At 43.4% G+C, this 26,491-nt stretch overlaps 1 protein-coding gene and 1 pseudogene across 4 annotated transcripts in view; one reads left to right on the top strand and one right to left on the bottom strand.

Moving 5' to 3' along the window:
* Positions 1-11,646, bottom strand: part of TBC1D12 (TBC1 domain family member 12) — a 41,177-nt gene extending 29,531 nt beyond the window's left edge. Inside the window, exon 1 of one of the 3 annotated variants that reach the window (XM_079311970.1) lies at positions 10,716-11,646. In XM_079311970.1, coding sequence (XP_079168096.1) covers positions 10,716-11,506 — 791 coding nt within the window. In that variant the 5' untranslated portion in view covers positions 11,507-11,646. The remainder of the gene's footprint in view (positions 1-10,715) is intronic. The other 2 variants (XM_079311969.1, XM_079311968.1) reach the window with 2 other exon arrangements.
* Positions 11,647-24,069: 12,423 nt separating this feature from the next.
* Positions 24,070-25,621, top strand: LOC306805031 (D(1) dopamine receptor pseudogene; annotated as a pseudogene). The gene has a single exon. The product of its transcript is annotated as a D(1) dopamine receptor pseudogene (transcript).
* Positions 25,622-26,491: the final 870 nt, after the last annotated feature.

Below are 26,491 nucleotides of genomic sequence, written 5' to 3'. Positions count from 1 at the left end.
TTTTCTGTGTTTTTAACAGAGTTACAAAAATGCAGTTAAAAGCCCTGAAGTTAAATTTCTCTGCAATAACATTAAAAATCTACTGATTCCAATAAAACCTCAGAAGGTGTAAAAGGAATGAAGCAATAAAACTCATTAAAAACTGAATTTGCATTACAAAACAACTGATTTTGCATCTCCACAAAGAATGGAGCTCTGCTTGTACATGCAATCTGCTCTTGTTCCACCCATAATAATTTTTAATAAGATTCACAGGTATACAAAATAGGTGTGTGTTTGAAACTCGTTGAAATTTGAATTAGCTGAAAGACGAGCTGATAAGGAAATTACTTATTTACCCAACAATCTTTAACCAGAGAGCTGTATCAGTAAGGAGTTGGAAGAGGCATGTTCCAGGAATTGCTATAGATAAATTTTTCCAGATAGAAAACACTAAAATGAGTAGTTTTTGCTTAAAACCATACTTTTAAAACAAATTCTGAAGACCTCTACAAGTCTGCAATTTCACATTCTGTCATGACTATAGCCAAGTACATAACAAGAATTATTATATTCATATTGGCATCTCTTTACCAGGCATAAAACACAAAAGCTGCTTAAGAACACAGCAGAATTCTCCATACTCAAGTCTTGGCCTTTCTGCTAAGGTCTCGTGCAATAATTTGGAAATAATAGCAGACAAAAAAACATTGCTTTATTAAGCAGAAATAGCCCCTCTGCTTTAAACAGGACTTTTCAATAATTTACACACACAAACAAAGGTAACTCAACTCTAAGCATAAATAATGAATCATTGAAAGGAAATAAAACCTTTTTGGTTAGCCACTTACAAAGCCTGCAGAGCAACAGGCATTCTACATTTTTAATTTCAATGGCTTCAAGTGTCAGCCCATTTTGATCCAACACATTTATGACTGCTCTCAGCACAAGTTTCAAAATTCTGCCCTATATTGGAAGAGATGTGACCCAACCAATTTTACAGTCTACATTTTCCACCATTTTACTATAAGAAGCAGCTAGATACAAGCTTCTCTTTTATTACCCCAACCACAGATTTGTAGCAGGTTTCCAGTTTTAGCACCTTCTAGATGTAAAGATCTCCTCTTTCCCTCTGCACCAAGACAACCCAAAGAATATCCCAAACTACCATCTCCAAAGGAGTGCCAATGTTTGTAACACTCTAAACCTGCAGTCTTTAGTGCTATACCAACAAGCTTTTGATGTCTCTCCCCTTCCAACCCCACCAAAAAAAAAAAAAAAACCCCAATAAGGAAACATAAGAATCCTACTCAGAACAATAACCATCTTCAGCAAGACCAAGCTTGTAGGTTTTTTTAAAATTTAAATGTGTCTCCATTTATATTAGTGGCCAACTAAAGCCTTGGCTACAATTAGGTATACCTGAAATTTAATGAATATCAAGGACTATCTGCTAAGGATTAAGAGACTGGGAAGGAGGTGGCTTCTGGTGCCTTGGAGAGGACAGAAAGATTGACAGAACTATCATGAAACTGCACTGATGAGACAAAATTAGATCAACTCTCTTATCAAGCTCCTAGTGGATACCAGTCCCAAAGTGGCTTTACAAACTGCTGGCAGAACAGTTTTACTGCAGGTACACAAACACTTGGGAAGTTTTAAGAGTTGGAAGTATTTAGCAGTATTATAGAACACTTTGTACAGAACACTCATGTGTTTTACCAGACTACATTATAGTCCTAACAAAGAGCCCTTGCACAGGTCAGCTTTACAAGCAGTCCAAGCATTCAAAACACACATAAACAAGCAGACACATAAGCAAGGTAACTGACAGGGTTAAATTTCAGAATGGTTTAATGCAAATAAAGGAAGAGAATCAGCCTTTACTTTTCAGAGTGAAGTAGCAAAACAGAGCTTTACGCCAGAACTGTTCTATTATCTTTATATTTGGTAAGCCAGTTATAAAGCTATTTTGATACTACACCAAACACTATGGTCAATCTGTCAATCTTCTCTAATAATGATCAAATGTCACTTACCCCCAGTATTTAAAATAAAGTTTTACATCACAGCTGTGAGAAGTAGAGAATTTCTACCAGTTGACCACAGATATTCTGTGTACTGTATTTTCTGGCATTTTTTGTATGGCCAGTAATATCTACTCCAGCAAAGTCACAGCTAGTTATCGAGCAACATACTCCAAGCAAAACAGTTCTAGAGAAACAAGACCCCTCCCTCCCACAAACCCACATAATAGGGAAGCCCATTTCTTTTCCTTGCACATGTCCTACAGTCCCTTCTGTTGTATCAGTTCCAAGACTCTCTACACCTTCCAAGGCAATCCAACTCACTAGTCCCACAGAAAACCATCAACATTTTTTCACTCTGCAGTTTAATGAGCTACAGCAGCTCACAGAGGATCATAGAAATACCAGAAACAGCTCCTTTGTTTTCTGACAATAGCAAATTCTTCAATCAGCTCACCAAGATATCTCACAAAGTACAACTTAATTAAACAAACCACCTGAAATTGTTCTACAAGTGACTCAGTTTAGGCAAAACTCACCAGCTTTATCAGGCCAGTCACTACACCCATACTTCAAATGTTTCTATGCATTGTATGCTTTCAAGACAAAGGTGATAAAGATTCTCAGTCTTTGACATGGCCTACAACTCTGTGAACTGTAAGTTCAAACACAGGGCAGAGTTTTGTTTTGAAGACTCTCTCAGGGGTGATTGCAACTCTGACCAGGCTGGTTAAGCCTCAGTTAATATTTTTCCTTTCTGGTGCCTGACAGAGTGCCTGTCAACTACTTGACTGCACAATGTAGCACTACAAGCAAGGTATTACTGCAGTACTTTTGCAGTCACTCAGCACACTGGGTTTCAGCTGCAACTAGAAATTCACAATATATTTTGTGTCGTTGCTTCAGTGATCAATTGCAGAAATACTACAAAACACAAGAATTGATCTATTACCTGATATGAGAAGGCAGGAGACTGATTTAATTCAGTTTTGCCTGATAACTTTTTTTAAATGATGAGGAAATTTTCCAATCTACCACTCCACTACTTTGAGAATTTGAGGAACAGCAAGCAATTTACAAAACACAGTTTACAGCAAGAAAAAGCTGGTATAAGAGAATAATTTAGGTTGGAAAAGACCTCTAAGATAATTGAATCCAACCATTAACCCAGCACTGTTAGGATCACCACTAAATCATGTCCCCAAGTGTCACACCTACGTGACTTTTAAACATCTCTAGGGATGGTGGTTCAACTACTCCCCTGGGCAGCCTGTTCCAATGCTTGACTGGCCCTTCAGTGATGATGTTTTTCTTCATATCCAACCTAAACCTCCCTTGCCACAACTTGAGGCTGTTTTCTCTCATCCTACCACTTGATATATGGAAAGAGAAACTGACACCTACATCACTACAATCTCCTCTCAGGTATTTGTAGAGGGTGACAAGGTCTCCCTTCAGTCTCCTGTTGTCCAGACCAAGCTACCCCTGTTCCCTAAGGTAGACAGATGCCAACCACACAATATCTTTGATAGCAAGTGGATTGTTTGAGTTTTAAAGCATTCTGGCATCCAGCATATAAACTGCTTCATTACTGCCCAGCAGCAGGAGAGACAATATCCCACATTAATGAATGCATTAGGCAAAGGAAGCAATACAGACAGGACAGAGCTCTGCAGGGTCTGGGGCCTGACCTATTCCTACAGCTGGCCTTCAGCAAGTTTAGAACAACGAATGTCACAGGCAAGGAGGAGCCAACAGGGAAGGTTTTATTATGCTACATGATCAAAAGACACTCTTTCATTTACCCAAGAGCACATTAAATAAAACTTCTCAATACAACAATGGAAACTGAACATAGCTTCTTCTTAATAAAGGAGTACCTTGGAGAAGAGAGGAAAAAACTGTAGGAAAGTACTCCTCTAGGCTACAGCTATTATTTTCAGTCAGACCATAAAAAGCAGGAAAGGAATTTAGAAGAACACCAGTCTGAGTGTTTGGCTCACAGAAGTTCTGAAAGAATAAACTCATCTATGACCATGAAAAGTAGTTTTCTACTAATTGAAGTCATAAGTTCAGCCACACAACATCCACACTTTTCTTCAGACTGTAACCCCAACATCGAGCCAGAAGCAAAATGCTCTGCAGGTGGCTTGCACAGCTGACTGGTTTCTGAAAATACAGGGCCAAATTATCAGTCTCTTTTGCAGGCTCTCCTTGTGTTCAGACTTCATTCAAAAATCTGTAGGATTTTTATGCTGGAGCTCTCTCAAACTGAGAGGTTTGACTGAACCTGGGTAACAGGCTGCAGTACTAGAGAGATGGAGCAGAAATCACACTTCATTTCTTTAAAAAGCAATAATAAAAAGACAGATGTACAGAGATGTTTAAAGCAATGCCAACCACCCAGTTCAACAAACCTAGTCCCTTCCCAGCTGAACAACAAACAAGACCAATTATGATAAAAAAGGACAGACTTTATATAATAAATATCTCAGGAGTTCCAAGAAATTGTAGAGTAACAATTTTTGCATCCATGTGAACAAAATATGACCAAAAACCCTCACACTTCTTTTTTATTCTTAAGCAATCAGGAGACAAAATAACCTAATGAATAACTGAACAGCCAAGAGAGCAAAAGCATAAAACTATCATTTTCTTAGAGGCCAGCTGTGATTTAAGTGACCTCCCTTGGGTGTTATTTCCCATGTAAAACATTCTTCTTTCAGTCATAGCCTATTCAGAAGAGAGGTCCCATTCACTTTGTCACACTACTCTCAATATATTCTGTAAGAAACCCTGTGACTCCAAATAAGCAGAAGAGACCAAGGAATGAAAAGACCTTCTGCAAAATGAAGGGGCGGGGAAAGAGAGAAGATGCTTTCAGATTAAATTTAAAGCCCTCTGCAGAACACTCCTTAGCAAAACAAGCTATGATGCCAACAGTTTGCTGAACACAAAACAGCAATTTAAGCTGTTTGCCTTGAAAAAACCCGCACAGCCCTCCCCACAAAAAAAAACAAAAAACAAAAAAAAAAAAAAACCAAAAAAACCCTACAGCATTCGTTTAATGAGAAAATACTTACTGAAAACCCATCAGGATTACAAAACTCCTAGTGGATATAAATGCACCAACATAGACTATAACACTGTCCATTACACTATCCACCAGGAGAGTAGAAAAATTGCTAAAAATTAGGCATTATAGATTCATGAAGGCTATACACATGGCTCTAAGGTTTTAGAATTGACATCTACTCAGGCAGCTTTTTTCCTTAAGCAGATACCTGGGGAAAGACTTGCTGCAGACAGAAGTTGGAGCAACATGGCCTTCTGAAACCTATCCAGAATTAAATCAACATAACATTCTACTGCTTGAACTCCTGAAATTTAACTTTGATTTGCTAGTCAACAGACTAACCAAATTGATTCTATAGGTGCATAGCATCTTATCTAAGGTGAAACACTCATTGAAAGCCAGAAACTGCTCAACACGTCAACACAACTTCACAAAATAAATAATTCTTTGCAAACATGAAGGCAGAATCTACAAAGTAGCTTCTGAACATGATAATATAAATGCCATTTCCTATTTTTATCAAGTTACTTATGCCTCTAACTCAGGAAAAAAGAACTGTTTGAAGTTACCCAGAGATTTGGGTCCAGGCACTCCTGCTTACTTTCTCCAGTCAGCTTTAATTCAATTATATGTATCCATTTGTTCACTTAGGTTACAAGATTACTAACAGAAAGCAAAAACAACTGCACCCAAAACCAGAAAGGTGAAGGGTGCCCTCATGATTTTTGGGAAAAGCTTTTATGTATTCCCTTAACCCTTCTCTCTAACTATCTTTCCAATATATTGACAATAAATCCATTCTTTTTTTCATTTGGTTTGTTTTTATCTGGGCAATGTAAAAACAACACACCAAAATAAAAAACAAAACACACAAGTTTTTTCATTAAGATCTGATCAAGACACAGGCAATACTGTTATAGAAATTAGGCACTGTGAAGTGACCCCATCAATCTGTCCTCTTATCTTTACATGAACAGAAGGTTTAAAAGACCCACCCCAACTAGGCTCATTCCCACTTGATTCATTTTAGATCAAAAGTCCACTAAACATACTTCTTCTCCAGAGGTGCACAGTACATCCCCTGAAGTTTCATGATGCTTTATGCATGCAGAGCTTTTCTCTAAGAGAAAAGTTTACTTTTCTGGTACTAAACCTTCATAAGCCCTTACCTAGGTAAACACCTAGATGGTGCAAAAAGCTGCAAGTGCTACTTAGGAATAAATTTAAATATAAACTACAGAGCTAGAGATGCTACTGTGTACTAGGCAACAATACTCAGTGAACCCCCCTGCAACCCTCCACAGTCTCTGCCAAGGACATTTGTAAAGGCAAGAAGATTAGCAGCTTTTGAAGGACTACATGCTCTTGAAACCACAGGGCTATGTTGACAATGAGGGAGACAAAGATGTGAGCTTCACTGATTTCTTAGTGCTTTGTGCCTACAAATACTGACTTCTTTTGACATTCCAACATCTCCTCAAGTGAATATTTTTCAAAACTTCTGGAAAATAAACACAACCACTCGGGGCAATGAAGGAAGTATGAGACTAAAGACAGTTTCTGTAAGAATATGTGTGCCAGCTAGCCATACATGCTTATTACCCCTTACACCTATTTCTCACAGCACACCCCAAAGACCTACAAGAAGTGGCAGTTATGAATTAATCTCATTGTGAATATTAGGTGAATACTGGAACACAAGTACTTGGGAAAATGGTGCTCTACTACTTGCTGTTGTCAACAGCAAGCTTTGAATCCAGGAATAAGAAACTTTGCCAACTACCAGATACCTAAATTTGTCTAGCCAATACACAATTCAGAAAGGTACAATATCTACACCTACAGAACTATGAAGCAGAACTCACCTCTAGAAGATGTTCAGAAACACCAAGTCTTTATCTCAGCCCTGGATTACTTGCTGCTGCTTGACCTTTTTGGTTTACTGTTCTGCTCTGTTCCTCAAAGCAGCACATTTAGAGCATACTGCAGTCAAGGTAATCATCATGGCTTTAATTCAACTGTCCATGCAATGTTCCTGCTCACTGAATCATTCTGCACCCAACAGTGACCCACTGGGGCTACCCAAAAGCAATCCAATAACCCAAGGACAGAGCACTGCCTTTGCAAGCTGCTATGTAAGACCACAAGCCTTAAGAACAATCCTGTATATGGCTGCATTATGAATCATACACAGGACTACAAAGCAGTGACAGGTGACTTCCAAGAAGCCATTTATTACTCTGACCAAAACAGTAGCACAGTGGACACAAGTGACCACAGCCATGCAATTTTCCTTGCCATAACACTCTGCTCAACACACTGATCTGCTTGTGGCATCCCACTTCACATGTGGAGAGAAACAAGAAGCAGTGCAAAACCAATTATTTTTCAGTCAAAAGTTGTTAGTATTGATTTGACAGGCTTAATGATTTGGCACAAATACAACTTAAGATCCCAGGGCCATATATCATACCTAATACTTACCTGAAATAAAGGTTCTAGTCACCAATGCAAACTTTCCCAGGATCTTAAAGTAATTATTAATGACAATCTCAAGGGCACAGCCACTCTGCCTGTCACAGAGTTTGGATAAGATGCATCTGATGACATCTGCTTGCTTTTTCCCCCACCTCACCTCATCAGTTTTATCTCTGGTTCTCTGAATGAACACAGACAATTAACATGGATTAGTTCAAAGAACTATGAAGCAGGTCAGTCTGATAACTGAAGAACTGGGAACAAGCTGGAACAGCTGGAAGCACCAGCCTCCTAACCCAGATCTGTCTGATCAAACTGTTCAGTCACAGCAATTTCAATAAAGCTGAAAGCAGTAGGACTTCCCCCTTGCCTTCTCTCTTTATTTAGTTAAGTATCAGCAAGAAATGTCCAGCTTTCAGAAGAATTTCCTTATCATTACGGCTATTAGAAAAAACCAATGGGAGATACCAAATTTTAGACAGTTTGCAAAATCAACAGAGCATTGCAAGCAAAACATCCTACATAAGATACTCCATGTTGCTGGGCTATCTGTGTAGCACAGTATCTGTGTATCCAGTACCATTTTTTCTTTTTTTTTTTTTTTTACATTGTTGGAGCAGCTACACAGTGACAAAACACAAATGAGCTGTTCTCTCTCGGGTATACAGCCACCCAGTACATCTCAAACTCTATGAAGCAACATCAATTGTGAGTCTGTGCACATTCAAAAATACAAGCAAAACTCTCCCCAGAACTTCACAAGAAAGTAGAGTTACTGCAAACATTCAAACACAGGACAATTTTTTTATACCATTTTAGCTCTCATTAGTGATATCCTCTTCTTAAGAACTACAAGATAACTCACTTACATTGGCAACTGTCAGCTTTGAATGAATCTGGGCAGCTTAAAATAAAAGTGAGAAGTCTAAGCCTTTGAAATATCAGTTCAGAAGACAAGAACATTATACTGAAGAAGTTATAAAAGTTCTATTACCACTTCTCATAACAATGGGTATTACCCACTCTAGTATTTATGTATCCAGAGATGAATCTACCAAGCAAGACAATCTTGAATTTTTCAATAAAATCATTGGACGTTTTCATCAGTCAATCCCATTTTGGCAGATGAGATGAAATCAGCTGTAACTAAGGCTCTTCTATGGATGTATATGCAGAACTGAAGGTAGCCAGTATTGCTCACCAGGCCAAATGCACCAAAGCAGCCAGCTGGGCCAATGAGGCACTGTGAAATAGGATTTGCTGAGAGTCACTCCTTCACTGAGTGCCTGTACTATAGCTTTTGTCAGGATAGAAGCACTTAAACTTTTTCATCTATTACCCAAGCCTTCACTAAAAACAGCAAATCAGTGTATATTGACAACTTCTACTGCATACCAAGTTCAGACTTTTCCATTGTCCTGGGTTTATCTGGGATAGAGTTAATTTCTTCTTAGAAGCTGGTACAGAGCACTGTTTTGGATTCAGTACCAGAACAATATTGATAATACATTGATGTTTTGTTTGTTGCTAAGTTGTGCTTATCCTAAGTCAAGGACTGTGTGTCTCATGCTCTGCCAGAGAGGAAGTACACAAAAAGCTGGGAGGGAGCAGAGCTGGGACAGGTGATCTGAAATGCCCAAAAGGATTCCACACTAAAACCTAATGTGCAGAACATAAACTGGGGGAGTTACCCAGAAGGAGCTGATCAGTGTGTGGGGACAGGGTCTGGCATTAATCAACGCCTGGTGAGCGATTGTGTTGTACATCACTTCTCTATATTATCATTATTATTTTTTACCATTGTAATTATATTTTACTTGGTTTAAACTATCACATTTTTCTTACCTCGACCTACAAGTTTTACTTTTGATTCTCCTCCCCATTTCACTGGGGCCAAGGGTGAAGGGGATTGAAGGGGTGGTAAGCAAGAAGCTGCAGAGTGCTTAGTTGTCACATGGAGTTAAACACAGCATCTGAGGAAAACGCTCCAGAATTTCAATAAATTATTGATTTGGGGCAAAAATCAACAGTACAAATGTTACTGATCAAAGTAGCGAGGCAAAAGGAAGGTAATATCACAGAATATTCTGACTTGGAAGGGACCCACAAGGATCATCAAGTCCAGCTGTAAGTGAATGGCCCAGACAGGGATGAATTCACAACCCTGGCCTTATTAGCACCATGCTCCAATGAACTGAGCTACTCTCACACAATATACTGCAATCCACATAACACGGAGAAAAAGAAAAAAAACATGGGAGGGAAGAATACTAATATGGAATATTAGGAATAGCAGGACATTTCTCAGTCCATCCCAGAAACAAAGTGGATGCACTGAACTTATTCTTCAACTGCTACTATCCTTATCCTCAAGAATCTATCTCCTCCTTTCCTTAGAGCTGGCAGAGGGAGCCCATTTCTCAGTTTGGGATCTCACTTTGAGATCAAACCTCTCCCATCTCAATTCTTCAGTTAACAAATTAATCTTATTCTGTCATCTTAAAAACACTTACAGACCTACTGTCCTATCAGAGTGACTTGAACAACAACTATAACCCCTCTGTTTGGACACTTAAAACCACTGGAAATTAAACCCTTCACTTCAAACATAATAAAGGTAATACAGAGTGTGCTATAAATTATTATAGTCCAGCTGCACCTTCTGCACAGTATGCTAAAGACAGAGTAATGAAGCAGAGATCTAGGTGACAAAGGTGGATGTCACACAGCTTTTGGTTTTGTGCTAGAAACTTAACAGAAGTCAATTCAAGCACAAAGCACAGTCCCCGAAGTTTTCAACAATACACTTATAACTAAATAAGAGAACTTTATCTACAGTGTCAACAAGTAGCAAATGCTATGTAACACTTTGCAATTCCCACGACGATTTGAAAGGAGCTTCCAACACCGACAACTTTCACTTTCTTCTCCAAGAGGTTTAATGAGTACCACCGTGATCGTTCAGTGATACGCCCTGGTAAAGGAAGCGAATTCCAGTTTGAAGTCCATGTATTTCGTAGGAGTAAAAGGGCCTTTATCACCTTACTGTCACGTCCAAAGCCTCTATCCTGCCCTGCTCGCTAGCGAAAGAGCCAGTCAGGGTGGGCCCCCAGCCCGCTCCTGCAGACCCCCCACGGCCCCGCCGCCTCCTTTACCTGGTGAAGAACTCGGCGAAGCTGCTGCCGGCGCCGGCGATGCCCAGCCGGTGCCGGGCCCTGTCCGCGGGCTCCTGCGGCGGCGGGGCGGGCTCGGCGGGCGCGCTGCCTCCGTGGGGCAGGTGCTCCGGGGCGCTGCGGCGGCGGCTCACCTCGTACGTGTTGCGGGAGTTCAGGTTCACGTCCGTGAAGCCGAGGGGCGCCGGGGGCAGGGCGGCGGGCTCCGCCCGGTCCCGGCAGGTCCGGCTGTCGGCGTCGCCCCCCGGGCTGCGGGGCGGCGAGGGGCTCTCGGCCGCCGCCCCCCCGCGCCGCTCCGCCTCGCCCCGCAGCCGGCAGCTCCTCAGCGGCTCTTCCAGGGCGGTTCCCGAGGGGACACCTCCCGCCGGGCAGGGGAGGAAGCCCCCGTTCTGCAGTTTCGCTTCCTCCTCCTCCGGCCTCGGCTCATCCCGTCTCGCTCGAGGGGGCGGCGGCGGCTCCTGCGGCGGCGGCAGCAGGAAGCCGACGTCCCCGTTGGTCATCCTCCCGCAGGGGCCCACGGCGCAGGCGGCTCCGTTCGCGGGCTTCTCCGGGCAGCGCTTCCCACCCGCCGCCGCGGCGGGGCCGAGCGCCGCCAGGTACCGCTGCAGCAGCCGCTCCTGCCCCGGCCCGCCGCTCCGCCGGCTCGAGCCCCGGCTCCCATCCCGCTCCCCGTCCTCCTCCTCCTCTGCCGCCTCCTCCTCCGCCGCCTCCTGCCGGCCCGCGGGAAGCACGGCTGCGCCGCCCGGAGCTCCGGCATCGTCCGGCCCCACCATTTGCCGCCGCGGAGCCCCGGGGGCGCGGCGGGGGCCGGGGCGCGCGCCTTCCTCCGCACCGGCGGCGCCGCGAGCGCTGGCAGCCGGCGCCGCTCTGCGCGTCGGGCAGCGGCCTCGGCGGGGGCGGGCGGGCCCGGCACACGCAGGCGCGCGGCGCCGGCGCCGGCCCTTCCCCCCGGAAAGTCACCATAGAGAGGCCGGGCAGGAAGCACCCGCCCGCTCGGCCTCCCGGCAGGGCCGTACCCGGAACCATAGAGATGCCGCCGCTAGCCCGCCAGAGGCGCTGCGGAGCCCGCGGCCCCGCCCCCGCCACCGTATTCCACCTAAAGGCTCGCGGCGCGCAGCGCAGCATGTGCCGCATTCCGCCGATGTGCCGCGGCTGCGGAAAGCTCGGCCCGGCGGCCTCATCCTCCGCCCCCGCCCCAGAGCCGGTCCGGCCGGGATTGAGGAACCGTCCCGGCTCGCCGGGAGCCGGGCACACGCCCTGCACACCCCGCGGGCTCCGAGGAGGGCGGCGGGGCCCGGGGAGCCCCGGCACCCGCGTCCCCGCGGGGCGGAGCTGTGGGCGCGGGGACGCGCAGGGCAGGGACGGGCAGGACGGCAGCGCAGCATCGATTTTTGGAGGAGACAGGACCGACCTGAGCTTTGGGGGAAACGGGACAGGGAGAAGAGGGAAATGAGACCGGCACTTCGAAATCCTGGGGCGAATCCTCTCCTGATCAAGGGATGGGATGTCATAACTCCTCAGGCTAAATCTGGAGGACATTTACAGGTCCCATCAGCTCTGTTTCCCACCACATTTCTCAGAGAAAAACCAAGTTATTACAGTCCCTTCGGCCCGGCAGGAGAGCACGGCAGCAAGGCCACAAATCACACGCAAAATAAGAGGCAAAAGGGCTTCAAGTCCCTGGAAAAGCATTAACAGCACAGGTCCCGTGCTTGCTCCTGTAAGGCACCCCTCATCCTGGGCAAACACAAAAACAATACCCAACCCAACAGATCGCTTCTGTATTCCAACAGCAAATACTCACAGTTGGTAGCAAGGGACGTGGCATTCTCCTGGAAATCCTTGGCCAAATAAGTTCTCCATTTCATAGCCCCACCTGCTAAGGTGTTCCTTGGGTGGTGGAGGGCCTTGCTTCTAAAGGCAGGTGAGAGGGGCATGCCCAGAGCTGTGACCCACCGCGGGGACGGAACAGCCTCTCTTTACATTTCTTTTTTTCCCCTAAAAATTGTGGGCACTTTGGAAACAAAAAATTGGGATTCTTCATCTAAATAAAAAGCTGATGCATTTCGTTGTGTTGTCACTTCTTGTTAGCGCTTTGCAATATAAAGTCTAGGCTTTGCTCAAGTTAAAAAAAAATAGTGATTTTTTTTTTCTTTCATCTTATAACTCTGCTTTTCAGGTTAGGTTTGCAACACTGGTGTTATATATGCAACAAGGAAGTCTGATCTCACCCCTTTAGACTTGAGTAACTGGCAAAGGGTTGGGATCTCCAATCTGAATTTACTATCTTGATAGCAGGCATGCAGCCTCATCCAGCTACAGCGGTGCCTAAGGAGGGACCATTGACCTCAGCTGCTTGCAAAAATGCCCAATAAATATTTCCAGAATTGCCTATCCTTTGGACATGGCAGCTGAACTGCTTGTGGAGATACTTGCATGCTACTTTGGTTGAAAGAAACCATTAACAAAGATGAAATAATTAAGCTTTTTTTTTAGCTAAGCTTTCTAATTAAGGTTTTTACTGTAACTAAGGTGCTAGGCTTTTTGTTCTCCACTATGATTTGGGTCATCTCAGACAGGTGTCACTCTGCCTGCTGAGTGAGCATGGATCCTGGATGCTATGGAGGCTGTCTTGCCTTTACCAGTGAGGATTTCAGGTTTAAGGAAACACTCAGATCCAGAGTGTCTGTGTTCATTCTCAGTAAAGCCTTCATTGTTTGCCTGGGATGCTTTGTGGCAATGACACCCTTGAATAGACTTCAGTGGTTTCATTAATGCAGCAGCAGCAAAGCAGTAAATATTAAATAAGCTAAGCTAAATAACTGGCACTGAAGGTGTAACACAGGGCAGGCTTATGCTGAACTGATTTCAGTCAGTGCAGAGGGATAGCTGGTAATTATGCCAGGGGTTCCAAAGCACATTGTGTTGCACAAAATAAGACCATTAGGTTCATTGGATTTACATTGATTTCCACCTCCAGGACTGCTGTAGTTTAATCCCAGACAGCAGCTAAGACCCACACAGCCACTCACTCAATCTCCTCATGGGATGGGGGTGTGTAAAAATGAGGAAATCCATAGGTTGAGATAAAGACAGTTTAACAGGTAAAACTAAAGGTGTGCACACAAGCAAAACAAAGCAAGGAATTTATTCAGCACTTCCTATATTCAGGCAAGTGTTCAGCCAGTTCAGCTCAGTCTGATTTGAATGAGCAAGGATGACTAGGTAATCTGCAGAATGTTGTGAGCAATCCACAGAGAAGAAGTGGGACTAAATAGCAGATTATTAATGAGGAAACTGTAATTTATAATTTGTCCCTAAAGACTGAGAAATAACACTAGTCTGTAAAAAAAACCCAACAACAAACTGTAAAACTAGTAAGCCAATGTTCATCACTAACCTCTCGTTACCAAAACGACAACATAACAAGGACTCAAATATTAGTCTAACTCTTGTGCCAGTCAATGCTGCTAATTGAAATACCCACTTAACAAGTACACCCCTAACCAATACGAAGCTGATGGTTTCTCAGAGCAGTTTCATTACTTCTGTAATTAAAATATGGAATGGCTTCCTCAAATCAATGTATAGGAAGAGCTGTACCCTAGGGCTCCCAAAACCTCAGATGTTCTTCTACATGCAATAAAGTTGGGATCTCTGGCAGTTCACTCCTAAGGCTTTCACTTCTTTGGAAATGATGCTTTGGAAAGAACATCTTGCACCCCACTAATAGCAGTTTACACTTCTAATACAAAGCCCTCTGGACAAGATCTCATTGCAGAGTGTAACTAACAATTAATTAAGTTGTTTGGCAGACTCCTGCACACTGAAAGCTTCTCCTTGGCACACTCCCAGTCCTGCTGCAGTCCTAGAATTACACACTGTGGATTAAACACACTATACCTGTATTGAGACAGTTCAGCTCTTCAGAGTTAGGTATGTTTATGGTTGTGGTGGTTCAAACAGTGCCAAAACCACCCTGAGCATTGCTGTGGGCTAAGATGTACTTGTCATTGCTCTGTTAGGCACCAGGAGCCTTTCCAGGTTATTGAGAGTCACTGGAACACTCTCCTTCCATGTCTCCCACTGCCATACAGGGCTAATTAGATGACATACCTATATATAACTTCTGTTTCCTTCTGGTTATCAGCATCAAAATACAGAAAAGCCAAAGACTCCGTTGTATCCAAATGCTCCTGGTTTAAATGTCATTAAAGCCATATGGGCAGAGAGTTACCTAGAAATCATCCTCATCTGAAACCAGGTTAAAATAGAAACAAACTAAAGTATTTATTACCACATCCAAAACATATTTGTAATCACACAGGTTCTTAACAGTGTAGAAGAAATGAATGAAAGAAATTTAAAATACGCTTCCGTTATGATCCAAAACTCTTCTGCTTTCCTCTTTCTATCCAGTTAACCAATTAAACACTTACCTGATCCACAGCCTCTGTCCATGTCTGCCAGAAACCTCATGATGTGTTCACAGAGACTTCAAGTTTAAACTTTCTTTCACCCTTGGAGATGCACCAAAACGGCCAGAGAACAGACACAGATGAAGCAGAAGAAAGGGAGCAAGTATCAACAGGCAAGACAGGACCTCATGTTTCTCAGCCTGAGACTGTCATTTTCTCAGGCAGTAACTCAGTGTTCTTAGGGGAGGCATATTTTTGGGATGAAGTGAAAGGGGGGGGGTCACTATAATGGGGAGGGGCCATCTTCTCCTTTCCTTGAGAACATTTCTGCCAGTAATTCTCCATCTACCTCTTTTGGGTTTGTATAGGGGGTTAAGAAGATTAAGAACAATTATTCTCTTACAGATTCCATCCACTAATTTTGAATCACATATATTCAGTCCCAACTGGTTTTGAAGGTTTTAAAAACTTTCTGATTTTTAGGCAGGATAGCAGCATGGTTCTTAGCCTAAAGCAGGACATATTTATTATGAGAGCTCATTCAGCTGCAGGGATTTTACTTTGCACTTTTTCTATCAACTTATACAGTCAATATGCAATGAGAATGTTTACTTTTCTAAAGTTAATATGTTGTTGATAAAGATTTGTTAGTCCTCACCTATGGTGGTTACAACAAATTCCTGTCTTGGTCTTGTGCTGTTTGCTTACTGTGTCATTAATACTAATAAAATCACTTCTATGGCTGACAAACCAAAAGCAGAAAAAAAAGGAAGATTCTTGAGAATTCTTTTTTTTTTTTCCAAGTCATATTTGATTTATATTCTGCAATAAATTTTTATAATAATATTGTAATACATATTGGGGGCTATGAGAACAGAAATCTGTCTTTGTATTCACCAAACACATCCTCTTCATAAGACAGGCTCACATTAAATATTTAGGAATAATCTAGTTGATCTGATTTTAATCTTCCCTGAACCTACAGATGCTTGTCTGAATATACAGCATGACTCTAAAATGTTGCCAAGACTGAATATCAGGTCCTGAGTGCTCTTGAATTCTGTCTGATAAATTTATTGGCAAGAGAAGTTGTCTAAGAAAAAAAGTCCACTGAAATGAAACTTGTAAGAGTCTTTCCTCCTGAACTGAGTGAGAATGGAAAGAGGCTTAGGACTATTTGCAGATGAGAACTTTTAATTGCATTTTATTATAAATTATTTTCTTGAGATATGACCAGCATAGAAGCTTTCAAACGTCTCATAGAAAGTTGAAGAAATTGTTACAGAATGTACAAGAGCAAATGAGTGAACACTTTTCAGTGACAATATTGGTGTGACTTGATCTTACAGATGAAAAATAGCCTAATTTTTCTTTTGCTTTCTTTTTTTTTTTTTTTTTTTTTGACATTACTGTCCTAACAATTCCATTGGTTTCACAGCACATGAAGTTGGAAGATACAGATACAGAAATAAATATCTGAAAGCAAGAGCTGCCTACCTCCATTTACAAAGCACTGCTTGGGAATGTTGAACCAGGCCCTAAATAATAGTAAAAAGGAGTTTATCCTTAAATGAACAAGTCTCCCTTATCTTAGGCAAACAGAATAAGAGGGAGTGGTTGGAAAGTTGGAAAGGGTAAGGTTCAATTTACTGCTGTGTGTTTAAGCTGCACTAACCTGGCAGACAATCCCTCAGGAAATGCTGCAGCCAGGCACAGCCAGTAGGAGTAGAACTAATCACAGGCAGGGCAAAAGGAGAGAAACTTTTAAAGTGAATTATTTATTAAGGACATGTGTTAATTATATTTGCTGAGAAATGTTGGTCTGTTTGTGCAAACCAGCATGCAACATTTGGCACCGTAGATGGACAGGAATGAGGGAAATGAAAAAAAAATAAGAAGAGGCGTATATTTACTACACAGAAATATCACCTTCTAATTATGCAATGTTACATCCTACACATATCCTGAGCTATTTTCCAGGCAGCACTGCTGAGAGGTTGTGTTGCTTAATTATTCTATAAAGTTTCTCATGTTATGCTCATCAGTGAAGTGTCCCAATCCAACACTGCTGTAAATGGAGCTATTAGATGATGGCTGTGGTTGAATAGTGTGACATTGGAACACTACTCATTTTTCTCTTCCAAGGGCATAATTTATTTTATCCTGACTCAGTCTTAAGAACCAATCATACATCCTGCCTCCACTTCTCTGTGTAATTGTTTCCATAGATGGAACATCAAGGAAGAACTGAAAAAGACCTGTCCACAGTCTAAAGAGGAGTGTCTCAAGGAAAGTACCTATCATGCAATCAAGCTACAGACAGTGCAACTGATATTTGGCACATTCTACCATAGGAAAAGAAGCACATACTACAGACAAGGGCTTTTGTTTATCTGGTTTTTATTCAAACATGAATTTGCTCAGCCTTTGCTAGAGAGGCACTAGGTGGCAAAGTGTATGAGCTGTTGGAACTTCTGGTAAAGATTGTAATCAAGAGATGCCTGCAGGATGGATTTGCTCCTTACCAGGGATAATTTCCAAATAGTTTTTAGAACTATGATCTTTACTGTGAGCATTTTCTGTGACCTTTACCAGCATGAAGTCTGGGGAAACCCAGATTAATTTGCATATTAAGAACAAGAATTGAATCTGAATCAATTTCCAAACTAGTAAGTGTAGGCTGTGGAACCTTAGCTGTTGTGCCTACAAGTCTGGAAGGATCCTTGAGCATCAATGCCCAGCTGCTTTACATGCTGTGGTCCAGCAATGAGCTTGCAGTACGTAATTTTTAATTAATTAAAATTCACATGCCCTGAAGCAAAGCAAAGACATATTTGTCTGCTATATTGGAAATATATTGTCAGAAATAGAGACAAAATAATTTCTACAGGGATCTAAGTATAATTTGGAAATAGTTCTGCCTGATCAGACAGTTGGTAGGAGTGAATTTCAAGAGTCTTTCATTCTTCAAGATCTGTGTGTGCCTCTATTAGAAACATGGGGTGGACCAGATCTTTTAATCTTAATTTTAAAGCTGGTTTTATAAATGCAATAACAGTCAGTTATAAAAGTATACAGAGATAGTATTTTGAAATGGTGAACACCATTCACATCATCTTGGTTACCTTAACATAAATTAAACATTAGTAAAAATAATACAGGTACAGATTACTATAGCAATGTCATGTATTTTGCATTCCTGTTTAGAAAACAAAACCCAATGCTCTTTTCTCTTTTCAGGCATGCCTCTCTGGAAGATGGCAGTCACTGTTATAAAACACCTCAGCAGCTGAGGACATTGTTTTGTTAAATAAAATGCAACTCAAAAATATAGCTCGTGTGCAGGAAAGCAAAGACTGCATTGAAAGCATCTTTCTGCCTCATAAACCAGGGGGCTGTGTGAGGAGCCAGCTCCAGCCCAGCATTCCTGCAGCCAGATGTGTGCTGCTTTGCCTTGCAGAGTGCTCCATGGCTGCCAGACAATGCTGCCCAAGATCAGGAGAGTTAAGAGCACTGTCACGGGGCTGGCTGCTAACTACAGCTTCTGGTTTTACCTTCTGGATTTGGGACTGCACCTAAATGTCACAATGGGCATTTCAAACCTGCCTGAGTTGGCAAGGGTGTCTGCTCTGAAGGTGAAGAATGCTGTTCAGGCACTGGTACTCTCCCAGGAAGGCACAATCTTGAAGGCCAGAGGGGATAAAGTGCCAGCCCTGATCTCTCATCTGAGCTGCCTTGAGGGAGGCAGCAAGTTAGAACTGAGCCAAGAATCCTGGTAAAACCTGGGCCACTAAGAACACCAGAAGGGGAAAACCAAGAGGTTCACTTACACTAACTCTGGGGAATAAAAGAAATAAAAAAATAAATATTGGAAAGCAATGGAATGACCTTATCACTGAAAAGCAATTTGCCAAAAACTCAAGATGGCTAAATGATTGATGTCTACTCAAAGCTAAGCCAAAGTGCAGTCCTCTCAAATTCTGGGATCCAGCTCCAAAACTGAATACTGAGAAAGCCCCAGGAGTAGTAAAAAACAGCAGAGAGAGAAGAAAGCAATTAGAAGAGTTGGTAAAGCTCTAAATCATTCTGTGCATTTCCTGTATCACTAGGGAGTGAAGGGGATAATCAAAGAGGATTTAGGCAGTCTTAGGAAGGGGAATATTTTCTTTATGCCAATTGTAAACTGGAGGACATGATGGGAAGACAGCTACTTTTGCTCTAATTTTTTCAGTAATGAAAACAAAGCTTTCTTTCAAACTGAGGAGTATCTGTAAGATAAATCAGAGCAATCCTATAATTTCAAAAGTGTAACTCATCCTGGTGGTATACCCAAGAACTCTGAAAGCACTTACAAAATAAGTACTTAGGTGCTAGAAAACTTTGTGCTTTCATGTGAGACCTGAAGGGTCAAACCAGTGCAACTTCCCTTTACCTCTCTAGGAAATCAGTTCATCTGCTTGATGGTCCAGCAAGAGTGGTATCTTCACAGCTGAGTGCCCCTTGTGCTCTGATACCAGTTAGTATTGTGGGAAAGCCATTTACCTACAGTTTTTGTTCTCCTAATGCCCTTACAAGGGAATCCTAATTGCAAAGAGAATCTCTCCAAATTAGGTCATAGAAAGCATCACATCACCCCTACAGACTGGAATTCATAAGCTCTCATGTAGTAATGCTTGGCTTCCCAAAAAGTGGATTTGATATCTCTGGCCTTTCTATTGAAAGAGAAGCCAGGCCCTTTTCCCAGAAGAGTAATTTGAATGGATATTACATAGTTTTTATTCTTCCTTACTTAACTTTAAAGGTATTCCAAACTCAAAAACTGATTTTCTAAAAATTTATGGTTAAACAACTGAAGGAACCATATTAACTTCAAAACATGTGAAGAGCTACAGAGTGGACTCTGTATGGGATGACATAAATTCAAATTATTTCTCTTAAGTCTGAGCAGACTATATATGCTTCTGAGACTTAGCTGTCAATTTAGTTATTCCTCCTCTAACTTCTCCAGACAGTCTCTGAAACAATTAATTATTCATCATCTTCCAGTTCACTCATATAGCTAATCCATACCTTTGTAATAAACTACCCTTTTCAGCAGTAAATGCTGGATTCCCTATGCACATAGGCTAGCAGGCTCAGTATATGATCAAGTGCACAAAACTCACATGGCATTGAAAGCACGAATATAATATATAAGGCCAAGATTATAAGTGCACAGACACACTTATGTGTACAAAAATATTCTTTAGCTATGCAGAGATTAATAGATGGATAGACAGATATTCATACTGGTTTCAGATGTAACATTATTGCCTTCAGTGACATTTTTTCCCAAGATGTTTAAAATCAGTTCCCAGCGGGACTGTAAAGTCACCAGAGCCAATCACAAACCCCAGTTTATTGTGATTCATCTGCTATCAATGGCTTTGCAGACTGCAAGGAAAACAACTAAGCCACAGCATCATTTTATCAGTACCTCAATACATTTTACAGAGTGAGATCACATACTAAAAATTGACACAATTTCCCATAATTTTTTATAATAATCCTCCCGCTTTTGGACAAGATCTCAAAATTAAATTAACTATCTAATTAACCACTGTTGGTATTACATTCACTTTACAAAGCAGAAATGCTGACACTGGATCAATGTGGCTGCAACCTCCAGTCACTGTCTGCATGATCACACACCATCAGTGACACTTGGCACTGCTCACAGCTCCCAGCACAGGGCAGACCCTGCCATTCACCTGCTGCAGGCTCACTGTCCCCACCAGCTGTGACACCACACCACAGGACATGGCAATGGCAGTGCCCTTCCTTCCAGGGGGCACCTTGAGCCCTGGGTTGGATTATCATACCCTGTTTGAGCACTGAGTTTTAACCTGCCTCAATCGTCCAGCTGGCATGCCAGTGAGCTGGACTGAGGCATGAGCTCCAAATGCACTCACAGTAAACTGTTAAAGGCTCAGTTTTAGTTTATGAATCTTCTCTTAATCACATAAAACATGTGAGCACTTAGTCTAGGATGACATAATTTTACAAGGAAGAAGTAAGACAAGGAGAAAGAAAGGGTAAGGAGAAGGAAACTGATTTTGGATTCTTATATAAATTTCTTCTTGGAGAGAGAGAGATTTTAAATGCAGTGATTGCATTTAAAAAAACATACAACATCAAGCCATTATATACATGTTTTAATACCTCTGGATAAGTTTATAATTTTCACAGATGGAACAAGCTTGCAAATTTTCTGAAGTCACTGAGAGGCTGATTTATCCATTCCAGGATTTATCCATTCCATTATCAGGGGGTTTTTTCCCATTATTTTGCTCAGAACTTTCCTATTCTATCCCAAGTAAGATAAATTCAAGAAACAGTTAAGATCAAAGCTTACAGCATTTGCAACTCACTTCACACACTAATTTTCACAGTGTTTTGTTTTCCCCTGTGTTTTCTTGCCTCCCTCTCCCATAAGCTTACACTTCACTCTTTCTGGCCCAATATAGGAAAAAAAGCAGGGCAATGCTTCTATTTCTGTCTTTGCCACTGAGTCACTGTATAGTTTCTTAAGCATTTACATATTCCACTTGGATCCTCTGGTATCTAAGAAGAGGAATGTGTCTGTTGATGTTTTCTTTATGGTAAGAGCATTCACAATGTCTCTCTCTGTGCAGAGTCTGCTGTGTTTAGTGAGGGTTGAGTCCACACTACAATCTTCCTATCAGTGAGGATATTAGTATGGGTTCTGACTTCAATCTAGAGCCCTGCTTTAATTACAACATCAGAAGTTTATTTTTTGAGATTGGTCAGCCAGATTTTACTTCAACCAACAGTCACAAAATTTTGAGGTAGGGCACTCACAGATATGCACAAAAAACAGCAACATCATATACACTCTCCTAATACATGCTAAAAAGGATCCAGAGACATTCACAGAGCATAATGTGAATGGGAACAGGAGACACAGAGTTATTTTAATATGGAGAATGCTGGCTACCTTGTGCTACAGAGCCCTGCAGCACTACTGTCTTCTGAATATGCAAAAGCACTGCTCTTTCCTTTTCAGTGCTGTATTGCCTTAGGTCCAGCTACTGTCCCACTTACAATCCTTCACAAATATACTCTGTCCTTTGTGGTCATTTTATTGATTGCTAAATAAAAGTAAATGTATCAAGTCAAATTAAGATTTAGTTCTTACTATTGGAATGAACATCACAGACTTACTGTGGTTTGCGAATTTTGGAAAAATCCATGTGTGGAGCTACAGGTAGCTCCAAACAAGACAAAAGTGGAGTTGGTTCTTACATGCCAGCCTATGTTATTTTTACAGCTCCTACTGCTTAAACAAAGTGTATATTTAATTAGAGAAGATCCTCTAGCAGTTGTTTGAATTATGAGTTAGTTTTACAGATAAACACATTAACAAGAAATATATTCCAATTTTCACTATCATAGCAGGAATAACACAGTGGGCTGCTTAATGAAGACTTTCATGTCCAAGGCACAAAGAAAATGGGATCTCAAAAAACACCAGGACCAAATGTTAACAATCTGTTATGAAATGGTACAATCCAGCTAGTTTAATTTAAATATCCTGATTTTTTAACAGGGTAAGCTGCCAGCTATGCTGTTGAAGATTTATTTTAAAAATTTCCTCTCTTTCTACTAATTACCAGAAATATCATAAGAGTACAATGGAAATCAGATACTTACTTCTTGGAAATTACTTGTTTTGGAACTAGTGACTGGAATAGTTTTAATTAAGAGGAAAAAAAATAAAAAGATGCGTAATGTAAAAATAGATACCTGCTTTCCATGTTAATTAATACATTACTTAATATTTTCTATTCATGTCCTAATCTCTTTTTTCTCATGACAACATTTACCATACAAATTATTTGAAAATGAAGGATTATACCCTATTGGCATTAGGGTATTTTATTGAATGTAGGCTGTAAATATGTGCTGTAATTATATACACTTATATAACGATATTCATATTATTATAATAGCAGATATTGACCGTTTAAATACATCAGAAGACACCTTTGGCTGAAAAATAAAGAAGCAGGTGCTGTGAACAACTTATTGCCAAAATGCAGCAGATCCAAACTAGAGATCTCACATTTCTGCGCTTTTGGTTTCATTGCAAAAAAATTCAAAACAAAAAATTAACAGCTCAATACTATTTTGGTGAAAACAGGCTCTTACAGCCAGATTTGAGCGCGTACCCAGTGTACATAAACGGACACGAAGTGACATCCAGCTCGTTGACCAAGCTGAGATGTGATCGCGGTCTCCCAAAGGAGACACCTGGAAAGCGCCAGGTCCTGCCCCGCCCGCGGCACTGGGACAGGTGCGGGCTGCTAAAGGCTGCGGGGAACTCGCGGGGCGATGCCGCGGGGCGATGATCGCGGGGCGATGATCGCGGGGCGATGCCGCGGGGTGATGATCGCGGGGCGATGCCGCGGGGCGATGCCGCGGGGCGATGCCGCGGGGCGATGATCGCGGGGCGATGCCGCGGGGCGATGATCGCGGGGCGATGATCGCGGGGCGATGATCGCGGGGCGATGCCACGGGTAACGCTCCCCCGCGCGGCCGGGAGAGCTCGGTCCCTGCGCGGGGGCCGCCCCGCGGGCGCTCGGCACCGCCCGGCGCCGCTGCCGCCCCGTCCCGGAGCCGCGGGGGGACCCAGCGCGGGGCTGTCCCGGCGGGACCGCCGTCCCTCGGCAGCCGGGAGGCGAGCGGCGAGGCCCCGGCCGTGGGCGGGTGAGTAGCCCGGGGCAGCCCGAGCCGCACGGAGGGCGGCGGGCGGAGATGCCCCCGCGGGCGACGCTGGCCCGGGAAGGTGCCGCTGTCCCGGGAAGGTCCCGCCGCAGCCTCGGGCGCTGTCCCGCCGGCGGGAGCGGCCGGGGGGGCCCGGGGCAGCGCCCCCGATGGGCAGCGCGGCGCTGGGGGGCGGCCCGCGGGGGCTGCGGGCACTCACCGGGTGCCTGCTGGGCGCCCTGGTGCTGGGCACGCTGCTGGGCAATGCGCTCGTGTGCCTCGCCGTCCTGCGCTTCCGCCACCTCCGCAACAAGGTCACCAACTGGTTCGTGCTGTCGCTGGCCGTCTCGGACCTCTGCGTGGCCGTCCTGGTGATGCCCTGGAAGGCCGTCACTGAGGTGGCTGGAGGCTCCTGGCTCTTCAGCAGCCACTTTTGTGACACCTGGGTGGCCTTCGACATCATGTGCTCCACCGCCTCCATCCTCCACCTCTGCATCATCAGCCTGGACCGCTACTGGGCCATCGCCAGCCCCTTCCGCTACGAGCGCAGGATGACGCAGCGCCTTGCCTGTGCCATGATAGCCCTGGCCTGGGCTCTCTCCATCCTCATCTCCTTCATCCCCGTGCAGCTACACTGGCATAAAGCCAAGGACAGTAGAGATCCAGGCTCCTGGCTGCCTGGGACACCCCGCTGTGATGTCAGATTGAACCGTGCTTATGCCATCACCTCTTCCCTTATCAGCTTCTACATCCCCGTGGCCATCATGATCATCACCTATACCAGGATCTACAGAATTGCCCAGGCCCAGATCCGCCGCATCTCCACCCTTGAGAGAGCAGGGGGCCAGTGGCCAGCTGCTGGCAAGGAGCCCAGCTCCTCTCTGCGGAGCTCCTTGCACAAGGAGACCAGGGTGCTGCAGACCCTTTCCATCATAATGGGAGTCTTTGTTTGCTGCTGGCTGCCCTTCTTCCTGCTGAACTGCCTGCTGCCTTTCTGCCAGCCCAGCCTCGAGGGACACCCTGAGGGACAGTCACCCTGCATTGGCCAAACCACCTTCAACGTCTTTGTGTGGTTTGGCTGGGCCAACTCTTCAGTGAATCCAGTGATCTATGCTTTCAATGCCGACTTCAGGAGAGCTTTCAGCAACCTCTTGGGCTGCCGGTGCTGCTGCTGTGGCACACCCAAATCCCCTGTGGAGAGGGTCAACTACAGCAATGAACTGGTTTCCTATCACCATAAGACCACCTGGCTGAAGGAAGGAGCTGTCCCATCATCAGTACCTCCTGCTGCCATCACTGCCTGGGTGCAGCCCGTGCCCCGTTCCATAAGCCTCCAGGGAGAGGACAGCTGTGAGGAGATGTCTATGGAGAAGAGGGTTGTGACTTCTCAGACACAGACTGCCCATGGCAACAGCCCCAATAGTTGTGAAGTGCCAGCTATCTTGCAATTGGATTGCAAGGCAATGCCATTCTTGGAAACTGTTGCATGCCCTACAGACAGGACTTGGTCAGTGTGATGGATCCCATTGCCTTGTTTCAGAGGGATGAGTGATTAAACACTTCTCACACACAGCCACCACACAGGGAGAGTTCTCCCTGTCTCCATCTAAGCTCCCCAGCAACAAAAGTCCCATGCCAGAGAGATGGGAAAACACTGCTCTTGCCACAGAGGGGTGATAGGCATATGGAGTCCATTCCAAAGGCACATAAACACATCAACCTCTTCCCACAGCCACCTTCACCCCTGCTCTCACAGTCATTAGACATCTATGCATTTGTTCACCCCCATTCTGCAACCAAACTTGAGGTATGTATTAAGAATAGTGAGGTAATCAGATCAAAGTAAAAATAACTCATAGTTCAGGCAGCCTATCCCTCCAGAAAGTAGAAAAATATGATGATCCACAAAATAAAGAGTGACCAGGTCACCTCTGTCAACCCATTTCACTACTTGCAAATATGAAGAGCAACAAAAGGCAGAGCAAATAGGTGTTGGATGGCTTGCAGGAAAGACAATACTGGGAAAATTTTATGATCATTTCTATGTGTATAGAAGGGTCCAGCAGACATTAAGGCAATACAGTGGCATCTCACTGTCCTCTGTTTCTCTGTCCACTATTTAAAGTTTCTACTGCTGACTGTTTAATACTGTGCTCCACTAGCTACCATCCTTGCCCTATTTTTTCTGTCCCTCACTTGATGGATTTTCTATGATTTATCTCATGAAGATGATGAAGATGTAACTGTCCAGAAAGAGTCATTAAGAATGCTTATACTGAAGAGTTTTCTTGGGCATTGTCTCATGGATGGCAGAGATGATAGTTTTCAGAACAATGATCTGTGCTGAAAGGACAGCAATAGAAAAAAGACTCTCAGTGATCTTGCTCCCTGTGATTTTAAACCATGTGTAGTTCTTAAGTCCCTGTATGCATTTTCTCCATCATTAATTCTTATGGGAAAATATGCTCTTGCTGTCCTGCTCTTTTCAAGGATATATCCTTGGGGAACACTTGGGTGTGACTGCAATCTGTTCTTCGTGGGCTACACTGGCAGGACAAGAGGTAATGGGCTGTA

Source organism: Erithacus rubecula (genome assembly GCF_903797595.1).
Source record: "Erithacus rubecula genome assembly, chromosome: 9".
NCBI lineage: Eukaryota > Metazoa > Chordata > Aves > Passeriformes > Muscicapidae > Erithacus > Erithacus rubecula.
Note: the sequence above shows the minus strand (reverse complement) of the source record. Positions and strands in the feature narration are given on the sequence as shown.